General features: G+C 41.1%; 3 protein-coding genes across 3 annotated transcripts; 2 read left to right on the forward strand and 1 right to left on the reverse strand.

The window, feature by feature from the left end:
• Nucleotides 1-209: 209 nt before the first annotated feature.
• Nucleotides 210-5,150, reverse strand: yju2 (YJU2 splicing factor homolog). Its single transcript, XM_071498169.1, has 8 exons — nucleotides 4,993-5,150; nucleotides 4,621-4,721; nucleotides 3,272-3,416; nucleotides 2,974-3,108; nucleotides 2,702-2,883; nucleotides 2,344-2,503; nucleotides 1,458-1,629; nucleotides 210-1,190 (listed from the first exon to the last, which is right to left on the reverse strand). The coding sequence occupies exons 1-8, from the start codon at nucleotides 5,014-5,016 to the stop codon at nucleotides 1,066-1,068; spliced, it is 1,044 nt and encodes a 347-aa protein (XP_071354270.1). The 5' UTR covers nucleotides 5,017-5,150; the 3' UTR covers nucleotides 210-1,065.
• A 1,607-nt stretch (nucleotides 5,151-6,757) lies between these two features.
• On the forward strand, nucleotides 6,758-8,112 carry LOC139633076 (cocaine- and amphetamine-regulated transcript protein-like). Its single transcript, XM_071498476.1, has 3 exons — nucleotides 6,758-6,974; nucleotides 7,155-7,235; nucleotides 7,593-8,112. Exons 1-3 carry the CDS (start codon nucleotides 6,840-6,842, stop codon nucleotides 7,698-7,700), a joined length of 324 nt encoding a protein of 107 aa, XP_071354577.1. The 5' UTR covers nucleotides 6,758-6,839; the 3' UTR covers nucleotides 7,701-8,112.
• Nucleotides 8,113-8,485: 373 nt separating this feature from the next.
• On the forward strand, nucleotides 8,486-20,564 carry LOC139633096 (microtubule-associated protein 1S-like). The gene is made up of 10 exons (XM_071498509.1): nucleotides 8,486-8,668; nucleotides 10,024-10,119; nucleotides 11,512-11,594; nucleotides 12,332-12,469; nucleotides 12,914-13,415; nucleotides 13,567-13,653; nucleotides 14,247-16,750; nucleotides 17,263-17,404; nucleotides 17,536-17,753; nucleotides 17,936-20,564. The coding sequence occupies exons 1-10, from the start codon at nucleotides 8,506-8,508 to the stop codon at nucleotides 18,089-18,091; spliced, it is 4,089 nt and encodes a 1,362-aa protein (XP_071354610.1). The 5' UTR covers nucleotides 8,486-8,505; the 3' UTR covers nucleotides 18,092-20,564.
• Nucleotides 20,565-20,627: the final 63 nt, after the last annotated feature.

A 20,627-nucleotide genomic window follows, 5' to 3' on the forward strand; every position in this document is an offset into this window, starting at 1 on the left:
TTGAAGACTATAGCGTCCTCTTGTGGTCAAAGAGGGGGGGGGGGGTACTGAATTTCCACGATTAGACCCCATACATTCAGATTGCTTAAGTAGCAATATTTAATTGCTTTAATTTAATTCAATATATTCAAATTACTAATGCACCAATCAAACACTTGCAGCTCCATGACAACAAAGCAGACTGCACTGATCTGATGAAGACTGCAACATGATCAAAAGATTTTAATCACCAAAATCCCACATATCCACATATTGTAAAGCACCTTGAGGCAAATTTCAGGCCTACAAAAATTAAGCTGACTTGATTTGACTTTTACAAAAATACCTGGATATTCTCCAACTCTAAAATAAACAGGGCATCATCTCATTAAAAACACCTTGTCTTCAGGGCTTACAAATCTCATCAATGTTTATTGTCCAAACAAATGTTGAATTACATGAATTAGCATTAACTATATAAAATATGACACTGCCAGCGTTTTAACATAACCTTGTTTCACCCCTTTCAGTACCCAGATAAGTTTGTGGTTAACACTAGCTCGTATTCTTGCTTTTATGATCTACATAAATTCTTATCTTTGAGGGGCAGAGACACACTGGGAAGTGCAGAACCTTAAGACCTTAACATTATGATTTCACATTAACATGTAGGAGAGTAAGAATGTTGAGTCGTGTTGAAAGACGTTGTATTTCAAAAACAATGAGTTAAAGTTAAACAGATGTCATTAAACACTATAACAGGGCAGATTTATCTCACAAAAACTGAAAACATTACATTTTTTCTGGGTTAAACAACAGGTCCATGAACCAGTGGATCTGCTGAGGGAGATTATTTTTGGATTTGAACAGCAGACAATACAATTCCTCTTAACAGCTGCCCACCAATACAACGACTTGTTATCAGTCATTTCTTTACAGAAAGGTTTTCATAGGGTAGACTCACAAACTGGTTCACACACGATTTTTGACGATTTTTCAGCAAAGCATTACAAAAAAGCCCACACCAATATATTCCTTTTGCATCATTCATACAATTGTGTCTCCATCACTGAAAGCGTCTTCCTCTCATTCGCTGTCATTGCTGTCGCTGTCTGAATACGCCCCCAGCAGGCTGAGAGACGATGACACATTTTTTGCAGTGGGTGGCTTCGCAGCATTTGTGGAGTCAGCTGTCTCTGATGTCTTTGAATCTGCAAAACAAGACGCACAATGACTATGCCTTCCAAATCACAGGCAGCAAAAGATAACCATTTGTCTTAAAAACTAGAAACCCTAAACCTACAAAAAACAAAACATACAAAAAATCACATACATGTCTGTGCTTATTGGAACACCACTGGCAAAATGTCTTGTGAGGAAATAAATCAAATAAATAAACTAATGTCTAAGATTTCAGACAAATCAGGTCAACCATAAACCCATGAAGTCATGACCTGTAGGAGATACTGATCTGTTACCTGTTTGTGAAGTGGGAGCAGCAGTGGCTGCCACTGGACTGGGTTTGTTGACAGCTGCTGTTGGTTTCTTTCGTACCACCAGGGACCCTAGTAATCCTCCACCACCCAGTGTCCCCACACTCCTCTCCCAGCTCTCCATCTTGGCCCTCTTCCCTCCTCCGACTGTGGCTGCCTGTAGAAACACAGCAAAAGCCAATCCAGTCTTTTACAGTGTAGTATTTGTATTTGCCTTTGCATACACGTACAGGCTATCTCCAAGTTTCAATTTGTCAGCTTTAAAGACATTTTTTTTAAAACACTGAATTACATTTAGGAAAAACTTATTAAAGAAACATACACGCTTTTAGCAGCTAAATGCTCCCCTATGGAGCTAACTGCTCCGTCATTTTTGTTGGCAGGTAGCATACAGTAGGTTTATCCAAACTCTTTCATTGGAAACAATGAAGACAACACCGCAGGTAGTTTGAAACAACAAACTAGCTGCTGTGGCCATGGTTTAAAAGAGCGATGCGAGTGAACCAAAACAGAAAATAAAAAACACAACAATGAGCTGATAAAGAAGCAAAAACAAAGAAGCTTCACAGACCTGAGGAGCAGGAGAACTGGGTGAAAACATTCTGTGAGTTAGTCACTAAAAGCAACTCCTTTAACATTATTCTTAGACATTTGATCCATACATCCGGTGCAGCTTTGGAGATGCTAACAGATTTCTATCTAGAAAACCAACAGTCAAAACAAACACAGACATTTAAGTAAAGTGAAATGACATTTACAAATATTGGTAGATTCATTTAAACCAGTATCAAGTCATCATCATCATCATCATCAGTTTCAAATAACTGAATTCAGAGCACACACTTTCTTGAATGTGAGTGGTCAGACGTACCTGTTGAGTCTCTGTGGCTTTGCTAGTGGTGAGGATGTCTGTTGGTTTGTCTGTGATGGGCTTGTCTGACTGTGAGCTGCTGCTCTCCTCCTCTTTCTCTGAGTCAGAGTCAGAGTCCGAGTCTCTTAGTCTTTTCACGAGGGCACGCTCCAACATCTCCCTGTGAAACAATTTCAAAATTCACTTTTCACTGGGTTTTTTGCTCAGAGTCTACACTGATTATAAGACAAGGCTTAGTAAGACACATGTAGTAGATATGCAGTCCTTTGAAGGCTGGCAAACTAATTATTTTTAGTCAATGGTGCAATACAGTTTTACATTTGCTTTGCTGCCCTTTGTCTATTTAAACCTTACTCACTTTGTTTCCCGCTCATCCTCTTCTTTCTCCCGTTCCCTCTCTCTCTTCTCCAACTCTCTGTACTGCTCGATCATTCCCTCGAAGTCCACCTGCGCCTGCCTCTGGTTCAGCTCCTTCAGCTCCTGGAGGTTCTCCAAAACCTCCATCTCCATCTTAGAATCCTTTGTGCGGTTCTCCAACACCTGGTAGAGGATTGGAAAATCATTTAACACCTCATGCCCAATGCCCAGAAACCACTTAATAACAACAAGGGCTGACGTTTACACACTGACCTTCATAGGGTTGTTCAGTTCTTCCTCTTCTCTCTCCTGCTGGATTCTCTTCTCCTCCTCCTCAATTAGTTTCTCTGCCTGGAAGTTTCGTGTTGCACCGTGCTCCATTGCGTAGTCTGTGTTCTCTGGGTCGGTCTATGATCACAACGTGAGATATGAAAATGCAAGAAATGATTTCACTCATTATTCTGCAGATGTTTCTGCCAGAAGACACTACTGACACTGCTCCATATTTACCTTAAGAGCACTTGTTTGTCTCATTTCAGAAAATAAATCTGTGATAATTAAATCCTCTCACCTTAAATGTAATCTCAGCAAGACACCGAGTACATTTGATGTAGAAACGGAAGATGGGCAGTCCCATGTACAGCTCATTCTGAACAGTCTCTTTGCGTGCATTGAACTTCTTCCCCTTGTAGATGTACTCGCCACATGTTTTACACCTGCAAACAACCACAGAGGCAATGCTGATGACACTACAGTCACAGGACTCAGCAACATCTTTAAAGCATGTGCCTAGCAAGCAATATTGAGACTGGATTATTCTTTTAACATCCTGGGACAATGTTGGAAATAAATGTTCTCACTTTAACATGTTAGCTCTTGAACTGGTGTGTCTTTGTATATCTATAAAAAACATTGTCTACATTCACAAAGAAAGTTCAAAAGGGTCCACGCTAGTGTGATATATAGGAGTAACAAAACATAGAGTATATGTAAATATGTAAGAAAAAATGTCAAAAGAAGTGGAGAAAAATTACCAGTTGCAACCTCCTTTCACTCTACTAGGTTCTTAAAACTACATCCAGAATTCAGCCAGAAAAATATATTAGCATAGAAGATATTAGTGACCCATGTCCAGCATCTCTGTGCATGTTGGCTGATGATGAAATTGCAGTACAAAAATGCAAAAAACATGTTGGAGCTGATTTAAAAGTAGTGCCCTCATCACATAGTTTGTCCACTGGTAAGAACTGATTTATTATTGGTGACAGATCTTTCAATAAACAAGTTTTAGGAATTCCTTATCAAAAATGTTTGTTTATATCATGTGGTTGTCAGTGTCTATATTGGTATCAGATTTTCTAAAAAACACACAATTCTTAAATAATGGAACTGGCCTTAAAAACTCAGTAATAAAGTATTAGCAGGGGTCTATACCGTTCCACGTGGAAACACTTTCAGAACCTCGAGATGTGGCTTGTCATGTTCCCAGGAGGGATTTTAACAATAAAAATGGGTGGAGACTGGAAAGTACACAATTACTGTAAATATCAAGCAACTTCCCCATCCAGCTCACCATCTTAACACCTGCTTTATGAGAAGAAGACGGACCCCTGGGGAGAGGAGGAGACCATTTTATTTTTCTTCTCTTCAACCCTGTGCCCTTCTTCTTTTCTCCCTTTCATATTTAATTACCAAATGCTGCTAAACATGCAGAGCGGACAGCTGGACTCCTGCCCTGAGATCCCAAATGTAAATGTGACAGCTTCACTATACTGGCTTCTTACAATTGTGCTGTTTATGTCATCTTTAACCCTCTATTGAAACTCCATCCTCTGCCACACCAGCTGTGGCATGTTTGGCATGTTGTAAAGATGAGCAATAGGATACACACACTCACACTCGTGTTTGAGACAGACATACCTCATATTGAATGGAGCCATCAATCTCACCACATACTGTCGATCTTTGGGGAGCTTGAGCTTTGGGATTTTGGACGGGTCGAAATCCGGCGGGTAGTATTTCTGAGGAAAACAAAGCACACATGTGAAATACTGAAACGCCTGACAAAATCAGCAACAACCCAACCCGCTGGCCAATGTAGTTTGATTTATGAACTTTTATATTAACACATAATGAACTTTGGTATGATATGAGCAATATGCATTACTGTTAGCTACACCCACCGCATTTAGCCTCAGAGCTAACATTAGCGGCTCATACGCTATAGCTAACTATTAAACTACGACTAAAACTTTCCAAAAAGAGGCACACCGTCGGCGGTCATGTACTTACGTTTAATACTTTTCTTTCGGACATTGTTGCTTTAGCTGCAAATCCAACGAAACGAGGAAATGGGTCTAGGAGTAGTTCATATGGATGTGTTCAGGACAGCTAATGGACTGTAGGTAAACTTCCGGTTGTCCCTTTTTCACTTCCGGTTGTCCCTTTTTCGCTTCCGGTCTACAAAGTGTTTTAAAGTGCGCTGTTGCGCCCCTGTAGGATGGGCGATCACTCGCAACAACTGCAAAGATTTAAATAAAAACATCATTTTACCCTTTGTTATAGCATTATTCCGAGGGCATAAGTCAAACCTATGTGTCATCACCATCATCATCATCATCATCATCATCATTAATATGTGTTTTTCTGCGTGCATCTTTACGTCAGCAGGTTTAATTCAATACAGATTTGCTACTCTTTTGATTTTCTCTTCTCTGATAAATATTTGGGAGGATGATTGACACATCAAAGGCTAATATTGATCAATTAGTGCTTCCCTAAACCAAGAGAATAATCTAACCAGCTTTCTCAAAGTCATTACAGATAATATGCATTTAAATTTGCATTATATTCATTTGTAGTTGAACATATGAACTGTTTTAGTTATTCTTATGCCTGTCACCTTTGTAACTGTTCCTTTATGTTGATTCTGACAGATAATGGCAGTTACTGCTAATTTTAAACCATGAACCACTGGAAACCTCATATTCCTTTTATAAAATTGAAAAGCTCACCTACCTTCAAAATGAAATAACAAATTATACATTTAAATCTACAATTATAAAAACCAATTATCCACATTCATAACATCACTTCTCTACACGATTTTTTACAGTTTACTCAATCACAGTTGTTTGTTGTCTACCTCTTATTGTCACACCTCCATGTAAAGGACTGAATGATTGATCAGCCTACTATAGTGCTATGATGAGGTCCAAATGCATCTCTTATCACGGTGTGATGTGTTGTGCTGTAAGTCACACAAACACACATGCATTTCATAATATCCATATATCTTCAAGTGGATGAATATGTAGAAATATGTTTGATGATGATGGTCTTCGACGATCATGATTAACATGGTGGAGGAACTGGCCCGCTCAAGGGTAACGTGAATTGGTCTGTTGGTGTGTAAACATAAGCTTGCCAGCCACACACACATGTTCCTTAGGGGGTGGTTAAGGTTATTTCAACACAAGGAAATTGGATCCTGATTGCAGATTGGTGTCAGCAAGGGTTAACCTGAGGTGTGATCTCAGCTTTATTGAACAGTGGTGACATAAGAAGATGGGCAGATGAGATTAGCAGCAAAACATTAAGGGGGGTGGGGGTGGGGGGGGTGGGGGGGGGGGGGGGGTATGTTTAAGATTATGTTTAAGATCTGACAGTTTCAGATTCTCTGTTTTATTATGATTTTTGTATACCATTCACCGGTGAGTCTTTATACATATTTAACTGAAAGGCTTATTTTGTATATAACAGGCTATAGATAAAACATAAGAAAGTTTTGCAGATTTTGCAGCTTTCCCCTTTCATGCTTCATGTTTCTTTCAAAGGGACCTATGACACAACTGAAATAGACCAGGAGCTTACCCCGAAAAGATGATTACTTCATCAAATAGGTTTTATGAAATGTAAATTCACCTTTAACCATCCTTGATGTCATTTTGCTAGAGATACAAAGGTGCTGAGCGGTGTCACCCAAAGCCAAAGTTCCCATGAATATTTCAGAGGCCGGCTGATGTCATGTGGCTATAAAGAAGGAGGGTTCTCTGTACGGGACACCTCCAAACCCCTCTAGACATCCCACCCGCTGAAGGAAAGGACCCCCCCCCCCTCTCAGTTTGTATTTCAGCACCATGGTCAGCGCACGGGCTCTGCTCCTCGTGGCCACCTGCTGTTGCGCGCACCTGTGGCTCGCTCGTGCAGAAGAGTCCTCGCTGGAGGCGCGCTCCCTGGACTTCCCGCTGAAAAGCCAACAGGAGAAGGACCTGGTGAGAGCTTTTCTTTTTATATATATATAATGGATTTGAAAGGATTTGAAAGGATGAAATGCAGTGAGATGTCGAGTTTTTTTTTAATTCCAAGCAGTCTAATGATTTTTTCCCCATAATGGACACGTCAAGCTTTAAAGGCTTTACTTTTGATTTAAAAGCATTTTTTTCCCTTTGCAGATTGACGCGTTGCAAGAAGTTCTGGAGAAGCTGAGGAGCAAAGAGATGCCCTTAGAGAAAAAGCTTGGCTGGTTGCCTTCGGTAAGTGAACAAAATTATAAATTATAGAACAGCTCTAAAAGGTATTTGCATTTGCAGATCAGTGAATGGGCTACATTTTCTTCTTCCCCTTCTCTGATTTTCTTAATATTAGTCATGTTATCTGGAAATAGGCCAGGCTAGAACAATTTTTGGAGATGGAATTTGTCTTTGGAAATCCAGGCATGCGCGTAAATGTCTTTGTTCTATGTTGGATTTAGTTATGTAAACATGACTTGGAAACATCGTTAATTCTTCTCGTCAGGTCTGATCAATAAAATAAGTCTACAGCCTATTCCTGCAATTTCATGAATTGATGGTTTTCTTTCTTTTCTTTTTCTTTTTTTTTAATCTTTTCAGTGTGATGCAGGAGAGCCGTGCGCCGTGCGTAAAGGCGCACGAATTGGCACGCTGTGCAGCTGCCCACGGGGGACTTCCTGTAACTTTTATGTTCTCAAATGTTTGTGAAAGAATAAAAACAAAAGAGAGAGAGAGAGAGAGAAAGGTGCAGGAGAGAGTTCAGGGATTTGGAGTGACAAGAATATGTCCTCTCCTTAATGTGAGATATGGCAGGGAGGGCTGCTTCTGTTGTCATTCTCTTTGTGATAAAAAAAATAAAAAAATAAAATGGAGTGTGATATGTTATTAATGAAGAGATTTTTTCTTTTACAAACTCGGGCTGGAATATGTTAGAATATGTCTTGAATAGTTTCTGTGGTCTGTGTGCGTCTCTCTTTTTGTCAGTGTTAATGATCAGGGGAAGTTACTTTTTGTGAGATTTTCAGATTTTTGTTTTGGTCGTTTCTGTTTATGGAAGAAGATAGTCAATTGTTTCTGAAAACATTTGTAAGATGATGAGATCAATAAATTAACTTTTGAATTCAAAAGTCTGTGTGTGTCTTTGCCCGTGTATGAGAAAGAGACATTGCAAATAAGCAGTATTATGGAAAAAAAAGAAAAAGATGATTTTACGCAGTATTTCTTATACTTCATATGGTTGGAAGCTGATTTTTTTCATGTCCCAACAACACCACTTGTTGGCAAATTGCTTTTGATTAAAAATAATAACTCTTAATCATTTAAAGGACACCAGTAAAGAAAAAGACATTGATTCCTTTCTCCCTGTGTCATCAATAATTCAGCCTCTTCCTACACTTTCACTAATGCACGGCTGCATTCCAGCGCATCAGCTGTCGCATCTCCATAATAAAAGGCGCTGTCAGTGCTTTTTTTTTTTTCCCAATGACATCACATCCAAGCGCAAGTTTCCAACATGGCGTCCAGCCGGGTGCCGGAGAGGGAGGTCCAGGAGGAGCCGAGGCGCGCCGCGACCGCAAACCTCGACTTCTGCCCCCACAAATACTCCCTGCTCATCATTATCGGAGGGACCGCTCACCTCAAACACACGGGACACATCAGCAGGGAGATTGAACGAGGTACGTGTATTTCCCACCCGCCCCTTACAGCTACTGTATGTCATTTTTGCTTTTCTCTATGCGTTATATTCGGATAAAAATTCATATGCCTGCAAGTTCTCGGCGCATAAATCATAGCCGGAGATGTTACACTGACCCTATTGCGGTGTTTATGTAATTTCATACACCCTACTGACCGAGGATGCGTCATCTGGCGACGCTCCACCATCAGCATCACCTCATTCCTCTGGGCAGGTTATAATTAAAATCATTCTGGAGCTGGTGGTTTGTCTTTCGCCTTTGTCGTTATGTAAGGAGAAGCTTCGGGGGGGAAATGATGCAGGGCGGGTATTCAGTCAACACATAGCCACTTGTAGACGATGTGCCATTAACCTGCGTGTGTTTACGTACAGCAGTCACTGTGGATACAGAGGAACTGTGTGTAGTTGGCAGTTATAATAAAGCCATACAGTCTGTGTTTTACTGTGTGAGTACAGCCATAAACGTGTATCAGGCAGGGACATTTGAGTGCATAATTTACTATGTAAAAAAGGCTGTAGATAGAAAGACAGAAACGGAAACATGAGAGCAGATACTGAGAGACATGAAGATATTCATCATTAGCACAGGCCAAAAAATAATATTTCATCACCATCTGATAACATCAACTTTTCATGAGCTAAGAGTCAGTTTTCAGCTTTGTCACTGTGCACTTTTTAGGTAATCAAATAGGCTTTTAAATGTTTTATTTAACTATATATATATATATATATATATATATATATATATATATATATATATATATAATAATGACTTAACTCTCTTATAAAAGAAACACTGAATTCTCCAGATTATCTGTAAAATTCTAAATCATCAAATTTCACAATGTTCATGTTTCTAATTGTCATTTTCATTATTCTTAAGTTGTGTCATACAGTTGTCTTTGCAGAGATGGCTAATGCTGCATTCAAAGAAAAAAAACACACACACACACACTTAAACCTGTATTTGCAAAATATAAAAAAAAATAGCGTAAAATATGACACTTTTTTTTAAATCACAATACAAGAACCCACTCAAGAATATGACATCTAAAATCATTAAAATGGTTAAACATTACTAATAGTGTGAAGTTTTTAGCAACAAATCATGCGTATAAACTACATGGACAGGCAGCAGGTGATATATTTGATATAAGACAGTTGATTAAGACAGTTGGATGAGTATATTTGGTATTTATATATATTGAATAATACCTACAACAAGTAGATGTGCATATTACAACTTCTGTTTTGTGAATATTTGGACAATTATGTCTATGTATGACAGAGTAAAACCAATTGCAACATGTGACCAAATGCCCCTTGTGTGTCCAGGTATTCGGTCATGGGACATTGACTTAAAGTCCTGTAATCTGAACCTCTATCTCCAAGAATTCCTGTCCCATCACACGGCATCATTCAAGGGTGCAGGTAAGAAACTCTGTGTTAATTTGATGCCCAAGCTCACAGAAAGCCCCAGCTCCGTGGTAACCCGCCAGCTTGGCGGGTTGGGGGTCAACCAGGAAGGAAGGAAGGAAAGTGGAGGAGCAGTCTCATGATTGTTAAACGTGGGTGGGACCTTAGGACAGAAAACAATAGAGAACTGCATCCAAGCTGTGCCACCTCTCTCTCTCTCTACAGCCTTGTAGTAGCCTGTGCAGAGCCAAGGACAAACAGGGAAACAGTGAAAAGGCAGACAAACATCAGAGTCAGGCAGTCACGTTACAGCTGAGCTGCGGAGTACGGTGACAAACACAGACAAGAACGGACAGATCTCTTTGTAGGGAGGGCACAACAAAAGCCAAGACGGTTACCTCTGCTGTATGTAGTTAATACTACTGTAGTGGATGTGGGGTAGAGCTACAGTTTACATGCATATTTTGGTGTTAGGGTCTTGTAAAATGGAAGGAGCGAAAAAGAGAAGTGACTTATGGGAAGAGTTTGACATTTGGGTGAATTTGCTTCTTTGCTTTCTTGCTAAGAGACAGATGAGGAAATCAATACTGTTACAGAAAATATTGTAGACATGTAACTGTAGCAATCAGCTTGTTTGCTTAGCTTAAAATGAAGACTGGGAGAAACATGAAAAAATAAAAAAAATAAACAAGGTATAATGTCTTCATTAATGAGCTTTAGAGATACTAGTTTTCATTTTGTTACAGGCGAGGTTAACCGTTTCCCCGTTTACAGGCTTTGTGCTGTACCTTCATATTTAGATATGCACAGACATGAGAGGTATCGATCTTCTCACCTAAGTCTTAGCAACAAAACAAATGTATTTGACAAAATTTCAAGCTATTTTTAAAAAAATTGAATCACAAAGATGTTTCACATTTAAGTTTTTTTCAGTTTCACCAGGCTAAAACTGTGAGGCATAAAAGTGTGAAAAGAGTTACTCAGTGCAAGAATCATTTGTTTTTGCCTCTCTTTGTTTCTAACATGAAATACAAACAAAGAAACTCTTGTTCATATTTGGGTCATTACTTTCCAGTTGGCTGTGTTCGCCTCCAGTCCCTCTCAGACTGGATGTTCACTGCAGACAGAGTAAACTTGGCATCTCATCCTCAGACCCTCTGACTCAGCTGTTCCACTCTTCTTCCTTCCTCTTTTTTTCAGTCAGTGAGTCGATCACCCGCCCAGTTATCCCACTTCACTTTCTTTTTGACTCCTTTGAGCCCCCTCCCTGCTCATGGCCTCTTGCTCGCTGCTCAGATCCTTCAGCTTGTTGGCGAACCCCCTTCACTGTGACCCTTGTTTGCTCCCCCTGGGTTGTCTGCCAGTCTGTCCTCTTTTTATGTTTTGTTTTTCTCTCTGCCTCCTCAGGGCAAAAGTGTCTGCGCCACAGCACCAGGGTGTTGGACACTCAGGTGCTGGTCAGTCCACCTCAGGAACAGGCTCATTCAGAGGTGAGGGGAAAAATCCTGGCTCCTTATCACAACAGCTTCTTGGGAGATAGTCGACCAAGTTAAACATGTAGTATAATGACACAGCTGTGCAATTATTCTGATTTTGACTAATTTATGAAACATTTTTTTAAATGATAAAAACTCATTTTCCAATGGGATCTGAAACAAAGCAGGGAACATTATTCTTTTTGCACATTTATTATTGGTTGGTAGGTTTCTTGTACTTTCTGTTTTAATGCATTTCAAACAGGAACTTGATGTAATTGATGCACTACTTAAAACCATTATAATTAATTCTTTCAACTCTTTCCCTAAATGATAAAAAAAACTGTTTGTCTAAAAACAATTACGGAGCCAAAGCCAAAGGTGACATCTTGAAATTGCTTATTTTGTTTGACCAAAATTGATTCAAATGAATGTGGTGTAAAACAGTGAGAGCAGAAAATGCTGACATTTAAGAAGCTGACACCAGCAGATTGTTGGTATTTTTGCTTGACAATGTATTCAAATATGTGAGTATTCAATAAATAGTTTCTTCTCATTTCAGCTCTAAAATACATGAGCTGTATATAAAAAAAAGCCAGTTAGGTTTTGAGGTAAACTCTGTTACTCTTTGATTTTTTTCTCCCCTATACTCTTTTATCTTGCTCTACTGCTGTTCTTTGACTCTTGATTATGAAAGTGGGTGAAGTAGCATTACAAAACGACACATCTTACCACCTCTCTGGCCTTGTCAGGTATTTGCTCTGCTGTCGAGGGAATCCGCCTATAAGCTGTTGATCTTGGCTGGCCAGAGCGTGGAGGAGAGTGGAGACCTGCTGTTTCACAGAGGACTGTTCTCGCCAAAGCAACTTAAACAAATACTAACAGAGCAGGTAACACCATATTCCTTACACACTATAAACATATTTTATATAATATTGTCAAGTCAGTTGTTTGATAAAATCTCCCCTATCAATTCATCTGCGGTTTACTTTTTCACTGGTTTGGTCTATGAAAATAGAGAGCAAAACAAGTCCATCACATTTCCCAGAGCCCAATGGGACAGATTGCTTGTTTTGTCTGACCAACAGTACACAACCCACAGACATTTCATTTACAGTGATCTGAAAGAGACAAAAGAAGCAACATCTCACATTGTGAGAAGCTGAAAAACCAATTATTTGGCAAAATTTCTTAGAAAATCACTTAAAAACTGTTGTAATTATTTGATTATTTGTCCATCAGCCAACTGATCAACTGACCAATATTTTCCAATCCCAATACCATTATATCTGTCCCTGGCAATATGAAACATTGGATGTTGTCTCTGTCTTCAGTTCATAGATCAAGAGAGCTCTGCTTCCCCCTGCAAGCTCAGCCTGACCCTAAGTTGTCCCAACATCGGCGAGTGGAGGAAGACTCTCTTGGGGAACCAGCCTCTGCAGGGTCCTTTCACGCTTCACATCAATCCCCCAGAGGTGCTGCCTGCCATGGATGCCCTGGGGGAATTCACCTCCCTCATCTCTGGTACCCTATGCCCTCCATCCACCTTTGACCTCCTGCCTCCTCCCACCACTGTCGGTTTCCTCAAGCTGTCCCGTCCCTGCTGCTATGTGTTCCCTGCCGGCCGTGGTGACTGTGGCTTCTTTGCTGTTAATGGGTTTACGGTGCTGGTGGATGGCGGCTCGGATACTCAGGCCTGTTTCTGGAAGCTGGTCCGCCACCTCGACCGTGTTGATGCAGTTCTGTTGACACACATTGGGACAGAGAACCTACCAGGGGTCAACACCTTCCTGGAGAGGAAGGTGGCAGAACTGGAGCTGAGCTCCGATGTCAAAGGCAAGATATTAATGTTGTCTATGATCCTGAAGGAAGATGACGCACTGAGGAAATGTTGCTTAGATACTGAGATTTCTCTATTGTCCTCTATGCCTGTGTCATGTTCAAATTTCTCAGTGTTTGTGTGTTTCTCTGTCTTTTATTTGAACAGACGACTTGTCTAAGAGGTTGATCTCCCCAGAGCTTGGAGTTGTGTTCTTCAACGCCCCCAGCAGGTTGCAGGTGGAGCAACCGCTTTGTGAGTGATGAATTAAAACCCACTGTAATATATAAAGTAGTGTAGACGTGAATAAGATGTAACTACTCAGTGTTGCCTTTTCCAGAGTTAATGTTCTCCTCAGAATGTTCTTGTAAACAAATGGTCAATGTTTCTCACCAAAACACATTGTGTGTATGTTACACCGCAGAGAATCACTGGAGAGACAGGGTGATGTTTCCTCAGTGAGAGCGTTTACTTGAATCAGTCGTCAAATATGTACACAATTTACCAACAAACATCTGCATAACCACTAACTAACCATTAATATGCATTACTTTACTCCATAGTTGGCAGGAGTGTATGTACCATCAGTGATGTACATACCTACGTGCATGCATGTGCATCCTTTCCAGTAGAACATGAGATGTAAAGAAAACAGGGACCTTCTTATCAAAATACTATAAAATATGAGGAGAAAAACTTAACAGAGTACCTACAATTCATTAACCCATTAGCATCACGTGGAAATGATCACCAATGTAAGGACCCCTACTGGATTTCTAAATTCAAAACAAAGTAATGTGAGTAACAACTATTAAGTGGGCTTACAGATGTCATTCTTCTCCTGTCAGGTGTGGACAATGTGCTGAAGAGCACACACCAGGCGGCCCTAACCCTACAGTTGTTAAAGAAGTTAGACATCAGACCGCAGCCAATGTTTCGACCACAAGGAGTCCCCATTGAGCCACTAACCCTGTTCCAGAAGATGGGAGTGGGACAGCTGGATTTGTACATCCTCAATCCTAGCAAAAACAGCCAGGAGTACCAGACACTAATGCAAAACTGGCCTGATGAAGTGTCATCAGCGTCCAAAACCCAAACCCTCCCTCTCACTGCCCTGGCCTCTGTGTCTGCCCTGCTTGTGTGGCATCCAGCATGCCCTCAAGAGAAGGTGGTCAGGGTGCTGTTCCCTGGTATTACCCCACAAGCGAAACTGCTGCAGGGGCTAGAGAAGATGAAGGGCCTGGCCTTCCTCCAAAAACCCACAGTAACAACTGGTGACCTGGAGAAGCTGGGGGAAAACAGGAAGACCAAGAGGACAGAAAGCCAGGATAGTGGCAGGTCTCAAGGGAAGGAAACAACATCAAAACATGGAAAAGAAAGAGGGGTGAAAGAAGAGACTAAAGAGGCTTCAGTGAAGGAAAAGGGAAAAGGATTAAATGGACTTGTAGCAAGAGATGATGATAAAACCAAAATCAAAGAGGTAGGTGTAAAGCAAAAATCATCAGAGAAGAATTTGTCAAAGAGAGGAGGGAAGGATGGGAAAAAGGAGGAGAAGACTGGCAATAAAGAGGAGAACAGTGTTATGAAGAATGATCAGGTGAAGAAGGATGGTCTCCCTTCCAAACCAAAGAATGACAATAAAACTAAGCTCAAAAAGGAAGCAAAAAATGACTCTAAAACAGGGGCAAAGAAAACAAGAAAACCATCAGGAAAGGAGGCAAATGATAGCAAGAAGACACATGTAAACTCCGAACTGCCAAATAAGAACTCAACAAAACCTGATGCTGGGACTGCATTAGAAACAGAGCAGCAGAACCAAAAACTGGAGAAAGAACATGAAGAGAAACCCTGTGGCTCCAAAATGTCTACCCCTGAGGATATGACTGCTGATTTCCTCAGGCTGCGGGAGGGAGCTGAAGGAGAAGAGGCGCAGGTGGAAACAGCAGATGAAGGAAAGCGGAAATGCAGTGAGTCAGGAAATGAAAAGAGCCTCGGAGGTCTGAGCAAAGAGACAAGTAATGAAGCTGCTGATGGACCAGGGGAAGAAGCAGCAGGTGGCGCAGGGATAATGGGAGGAGAGAGTGGTGATAATGAAGTGCAAGATAAGGCTGGGACTGGAGAGAAAGCTGACATAGACATGCAAAAAGGGTCAGAAGACCAGTCTGGAAATGCTACCAAACCAGCAAAGGTTGTTGGATTTCCATCTCCCTTGAACAAGACGCCAAAGAATGAGCGCACAGTCCAGTTAGACTTAACCCCGACTGAGTACACTCTGCTAGATGGAGCTTTGAGACACAGCCCACCCTCAAGATCCTCTCCAGAGAACCAGGCCCCTGTCAGCCCTGACGAGGAGACCGTAGAGCCGGGCTCCCCTGACTCACGTCCCAACAGTGCAGGCCACACCCCTTACTGTCTCTCCCCAGATGATGTGTGGTGCAACAGGGCCACTCTCAGCAGGTTACAGGCCCAGATGGGTAACTTAGAGTCCACTGATGTCAACCAGCCAAGTGGATCTTCCAGACAAAGCGAGGGGCAGCTATGCCAGCCCAAAAACACTCCAGAGAGCCACACGAATCCCAGGGAGAAGCATCTAAGTTTCCTTTCTTTGGGGACATTTAAAGAGGGATCTTCCGACCCCTCTCCCTCCGTGGCCACCACCACCACTACACACTCTATGCCAGCAGAGGTGAGCTCACCTCAGTCCACAGAAGTAGATGAATCACTGTCCATGTCCTTTGAGCAGGGACCAACCAACGTGAGCCAGAGAGAAGGGGAGGACAGTGTTCTTCACTCCCACTCCAACGGAGGGCATTTTGTGGGGATGTCTTTACCAATGAAGAAGCCTCCCAGATCTTTAGGTCAAGGTTCAGAGATGGGGCGACCTTCAGCTCCTAACACACTTCATTTTGAGGCGTCACCTCACGATGTGGATCTTTGTCTGGTTTCTCCTTGTGAGTTCAAGCATTTCAAACCTCCTGACTCCAGCTCAGGTGCCAGTGAACCCTCCAGAGGAGCCTTTGTTCCACATCATCACGGCAACAATAACAACAACCCTAAGGACACGTCACCCAGCGATTCAAACGCCCCTGTTTGTACAGAGGACTGTCCGTCCACCACAGCAGATGGAGCTCTGGACTCAGATGACGATGAGTCGTGTAGTGAGCCGACTAACTCCCCCCATGACCTCTGCACCAGTCAGGCTCTGCCCTCAGACCCTCTTCCAGCCCCTCTCAGGGACAGTCCGCCTCTGCCCCCACATCCTGATGCCTCCATGCCTGTTCCTCAGTCTGACTCTGATGCCCAAGGCAAGAGAGCTAAAGCTGGCACCATGCGAGGGAAAAAAATGCCAGGGGTGAGTTTGTCTTATTAGCATATTTAGCTTTTTTTTTTTTCTTTTTACAGATTAAATAAACATGATATAATATGTTAGCAAGTTTTAGAGGTAGGTTAGATGAATGTTCCCCCTGTTTCCAGCCTTTGTGCTAAACTAACCAATAAACTAATGAAGCTAATGATAATCAGGGGTATGACGTTACAACACTTTGACACAGTTAAAGACACATAACAGTTTTCATCTGGTCCAGGCAGGTAATGTTATTCCTTTCATTGTTATTTTCCAAAAGAAATTTAAAAAGAAAATAATGGTGTGTTACCACTTTTCAATTGATGTTTGAATTGAATTGAATTGATTTTTGCATTTCAATACAGTTTTCCTCTACAAACAGCACCTCTACATGAACACTTTTTAATATAATGCATACTTTAGAAAGAATTTGGAGTCACATAATTGCTAAGGTATTATGATTATGATTATCAGCATAAAACCCTGTGTCAGGCTGTGGCTATTTTTTTATATTTTACCAGATTATTGAGAGCTCCCAAAAATCAGGCTCAGGGAAAAGCAGGGCAGGGAGCCAAAGTGGAATCACAAAAGGCAGCGTTTCTTCCACTCGCATGCCTTCCTCCAGCAGCCGCTCAGCACCAGCAAAATCCTCACCCAACCCAGGTACTTCTTCTCTTTCTTCTCTTTTTTCTGTCCCCAAATAGTAACTTTGCAGACCTCAGTGTGTCCACTGACTCTTTCCATTTGGTGTCACCATGGTCATACAGCAGTTTCCCCTCTCCCCTCTGTCACAGGCTCTAAGTCTACCTCCACTGGTGAAGTCAGCGTGTTCGTGGACCTGGCCTATATCCCCTCTGGAGCCTCCTCTACAACAGTCAGTGTGGACTTCTTCAGGTGTGTTCGCTCCTCCTGCTACATCATCAGCGGCGACAGTCCAGAGAGGGAGGAACTCATGAGGCAAACACTGGATGCCCTGGTGGATGCAAAGATCTCCTGGCCTGACACCATGCAGGTAGACAAACACATACAATTAGATTCATGCCCTTTACAACAAATATGACATGCATGAGATGAAGCAAATCCAAACTCAGCGACCCGGAAACAGCAGCCAAAGATATCGACGAATGACTGGAAGGGCAGGAGGTTAAATGTGAGCAACTGCTTATTCATCTTTCCTTTTCTCTGTCTGTCCAGGTGACAGTGATCCCGACCTTTGAGTCTGTGTCGATGCAGGAGTGGTACCAGCAGACCCTGGACACACAGAGGGAGCTGGGCATCACCGTGCTGGGATCCAACAGCACTGTTGCCATGCAGGACGAAACCTTTCCTGCCTGCAAGATCGAGTTCTGAGGCATGCACTTCAGATGCAGAGGTTGGAGGGTGAATATGAGCTTAAGGATGGAAATGTGTGTGAGAGAGATAGGAAGAGTCTGGAGTGACAGAAGTTCTGAAAATAAAATAAAGAATTAGAAACAGAGATTATGTGGAGAAAAAGGAACTATGGGACCTCTTACTGAATGAAAATGACTAAAAGGTTAATTAAATGGAGCATTCACCCGACCCCCTCCAGGTTTTCACTTCTTTGTGGGCTTCTTTTGCATCAAAGAGCCCTTATTTCTCTCCATCCGTGGAGAACACACCTGTGGGGAGTTCTGCATGATTTTTTTCAACCAGTGACCCTGTGCCAAACAGGAGAGGAGATCACGCTGGCAGCGAGAGAAGCATGTCGGGCTGCAAACGTATAGATCCGCGTGAAAGCTGATGTTGTAGATTAGTCAAAATAGTAAGCACACATGGGGTTAAAGGCACCACGTTTTGGACTGTTTCCTCTGTGTGTGAAGCACTGACATGTGACAGCAGCCTGTGCTATGTGTCTGGGTCCATTTAGCTGCTTTTAATGCTATCGTTCAGCTAACCAAACAGCTCAAGATGTTCCCGAATGGCAAGAGTGTGCAAACTTCTATTCGTTGTAAAGCGTTTGCATTCTATGTTGTTTATTTACTAAAATTCACAGTGTCAGGCCAGGTGTTTGTTGTAAGCACTGTGAGCAGACATGAGGTGAGCTGTGCTGTGTGTCGTAGCTGCTTTAAAAACGTTTTGCGCCACTGTGGCTGCAGCTGCCCGTGAAAACAGATGCTGATGCGTGCGCTGTCAGAGTGATAATCGTGTGAATGTGCAAAAACAAATCTGTCAGGAGGGATTAGAGCACCAGACTAAATTTAATAGCATTACAGCAAACGTCTTCTTAAGAATGGTACTGTAATTGTGATCCATTACAAGTGCTTATAATCATACTAATCAGGAATCAGACTGCAAATGCTTTTATAATCTAACTCAGAAAAAACATTAAAAGTAATGACATGTATATTGATTGTGAATATAATGGATATGATCATGCATTATATTGTAGACAAAAGTTTTGCACAGCATTAAATCAAGGTTTAGTTACAGTGGGTGGTAATGAGAGCTTTCCAAGTTGTAGTCTGTATATAAGAATAAACAAAAAACAAAAAAACATTTATAATTAGAGGTGGGGTAATCGTGAAAGTGAAACTTAAAGTTGGACACGTAACACTTAATTTCATCTGTACATAATTTCCTAATAAATTCTCAAGAGACACTGTTGAGTTGATACAGTTCCAATTAATTGTTAGCATAATTTCGACATGCAAAAATGTCAGATTTGTGTACACACAGGCATACAATTTAACAGATATAAAGAGTATTTTATTTAATAATAAATGAATATTCATTTGGGCTTAAGTAGAGCAAAAGAAGTTCCTCTGAAAATATATAACTCCTTATACACAAACTAAACCAACTACACTCTACATTCTCTGTAGTTTGTACCAAATTTCATAGATTTAGACCCAGTATATTTTAAATAAAATTTCAAGTGAGTAATTGGAAATCTATAATGTGGTGGATTACATGTTAACCTCTCTAGACCTGTCTGTCTGATTGCCTTCCTCTATCCTTTCATCCCAGTCTGGATGTCCAAGAATGGTTGGATGTGTAAGAATCACTATTTAAACTACGATTAACTCTGTTGTCTTTGGCCTTTGAAAGGATAAGACAAACGTGAATGTGGCATACAGAGTGTCCTCAATACCAAAGCATGAGATCAAAAAGACACCACTGACCATTTTCCTCTCCATCTGAATGCTGCCTCCAAATACAAAAAATCTCATTTTCATTCAATATTGTATGAAAGATATTTTGTGATTATATAAATGCACTGTTTAACTTTTATCATGAACTTGTATTATCCTTGAGAATAATACAAATTAATTTTATTTTGTGCAATCAACTTACTTTAAAAAAAAAAAAAAAAAAAAATTGGTGTATGGCTTTTCACATTATGTTCCCAAATCCACTCTATTGATTCCCCACACATTTTACACGCCCACTTTAATGCAGAAACAATGATTTATTGTGATCGGAAAGTTGAACCAGATCTGTAATCATGGCCAACAATTACCTGGACCCCACTGTAGCCAAGTGAATTGTAACTATATGTATGTGTCCCGCATGTATAGAATCCTGTATGTACTGTATGTTGTTCCATTCATGATATTCATGAAGACAGAGAGCAAAGCACTGTGGGAAGGCAGAGGCAAAGAGGGGTGTTGGATTAATCACTTTGTAATTGTTTGTAAGTACATACAATGTCAAAATGTGTGGGGTTGTGGGGCTGGGAGTAATGTATGAATAAAGAATGTGCATCACTGTTCAAAAATGTCTGTTGAGTGTCAAACGAAAATGCAGATTCTTCAGTGCAGCCATGTGGATATTGAATAAAATATGAATGTACTGCAGTCTATTTATTATTGCTAGTTTTGTTTTTTAAGATTTGGTATTAATCAAAAGATGTCTGCAATTTGGG

This window comes from Trachinotus anak, unplaced genomic scaffold, assembly GCF_046630095.1.
Source record: "Trachinotus anak isolate AG129_WGS33_773 ecotype Australia unplaced genomic scaffold, CSIRO_AGI_Tana_v1 ptg000015l, whole genome shotgun sequence".
Taxonomy (NCBI): Eukaryota; Metazoa; Chordata; class Actinopteri; order Carangiformes; family Carangidae; genus Trachinotus; species Trachinotus anak.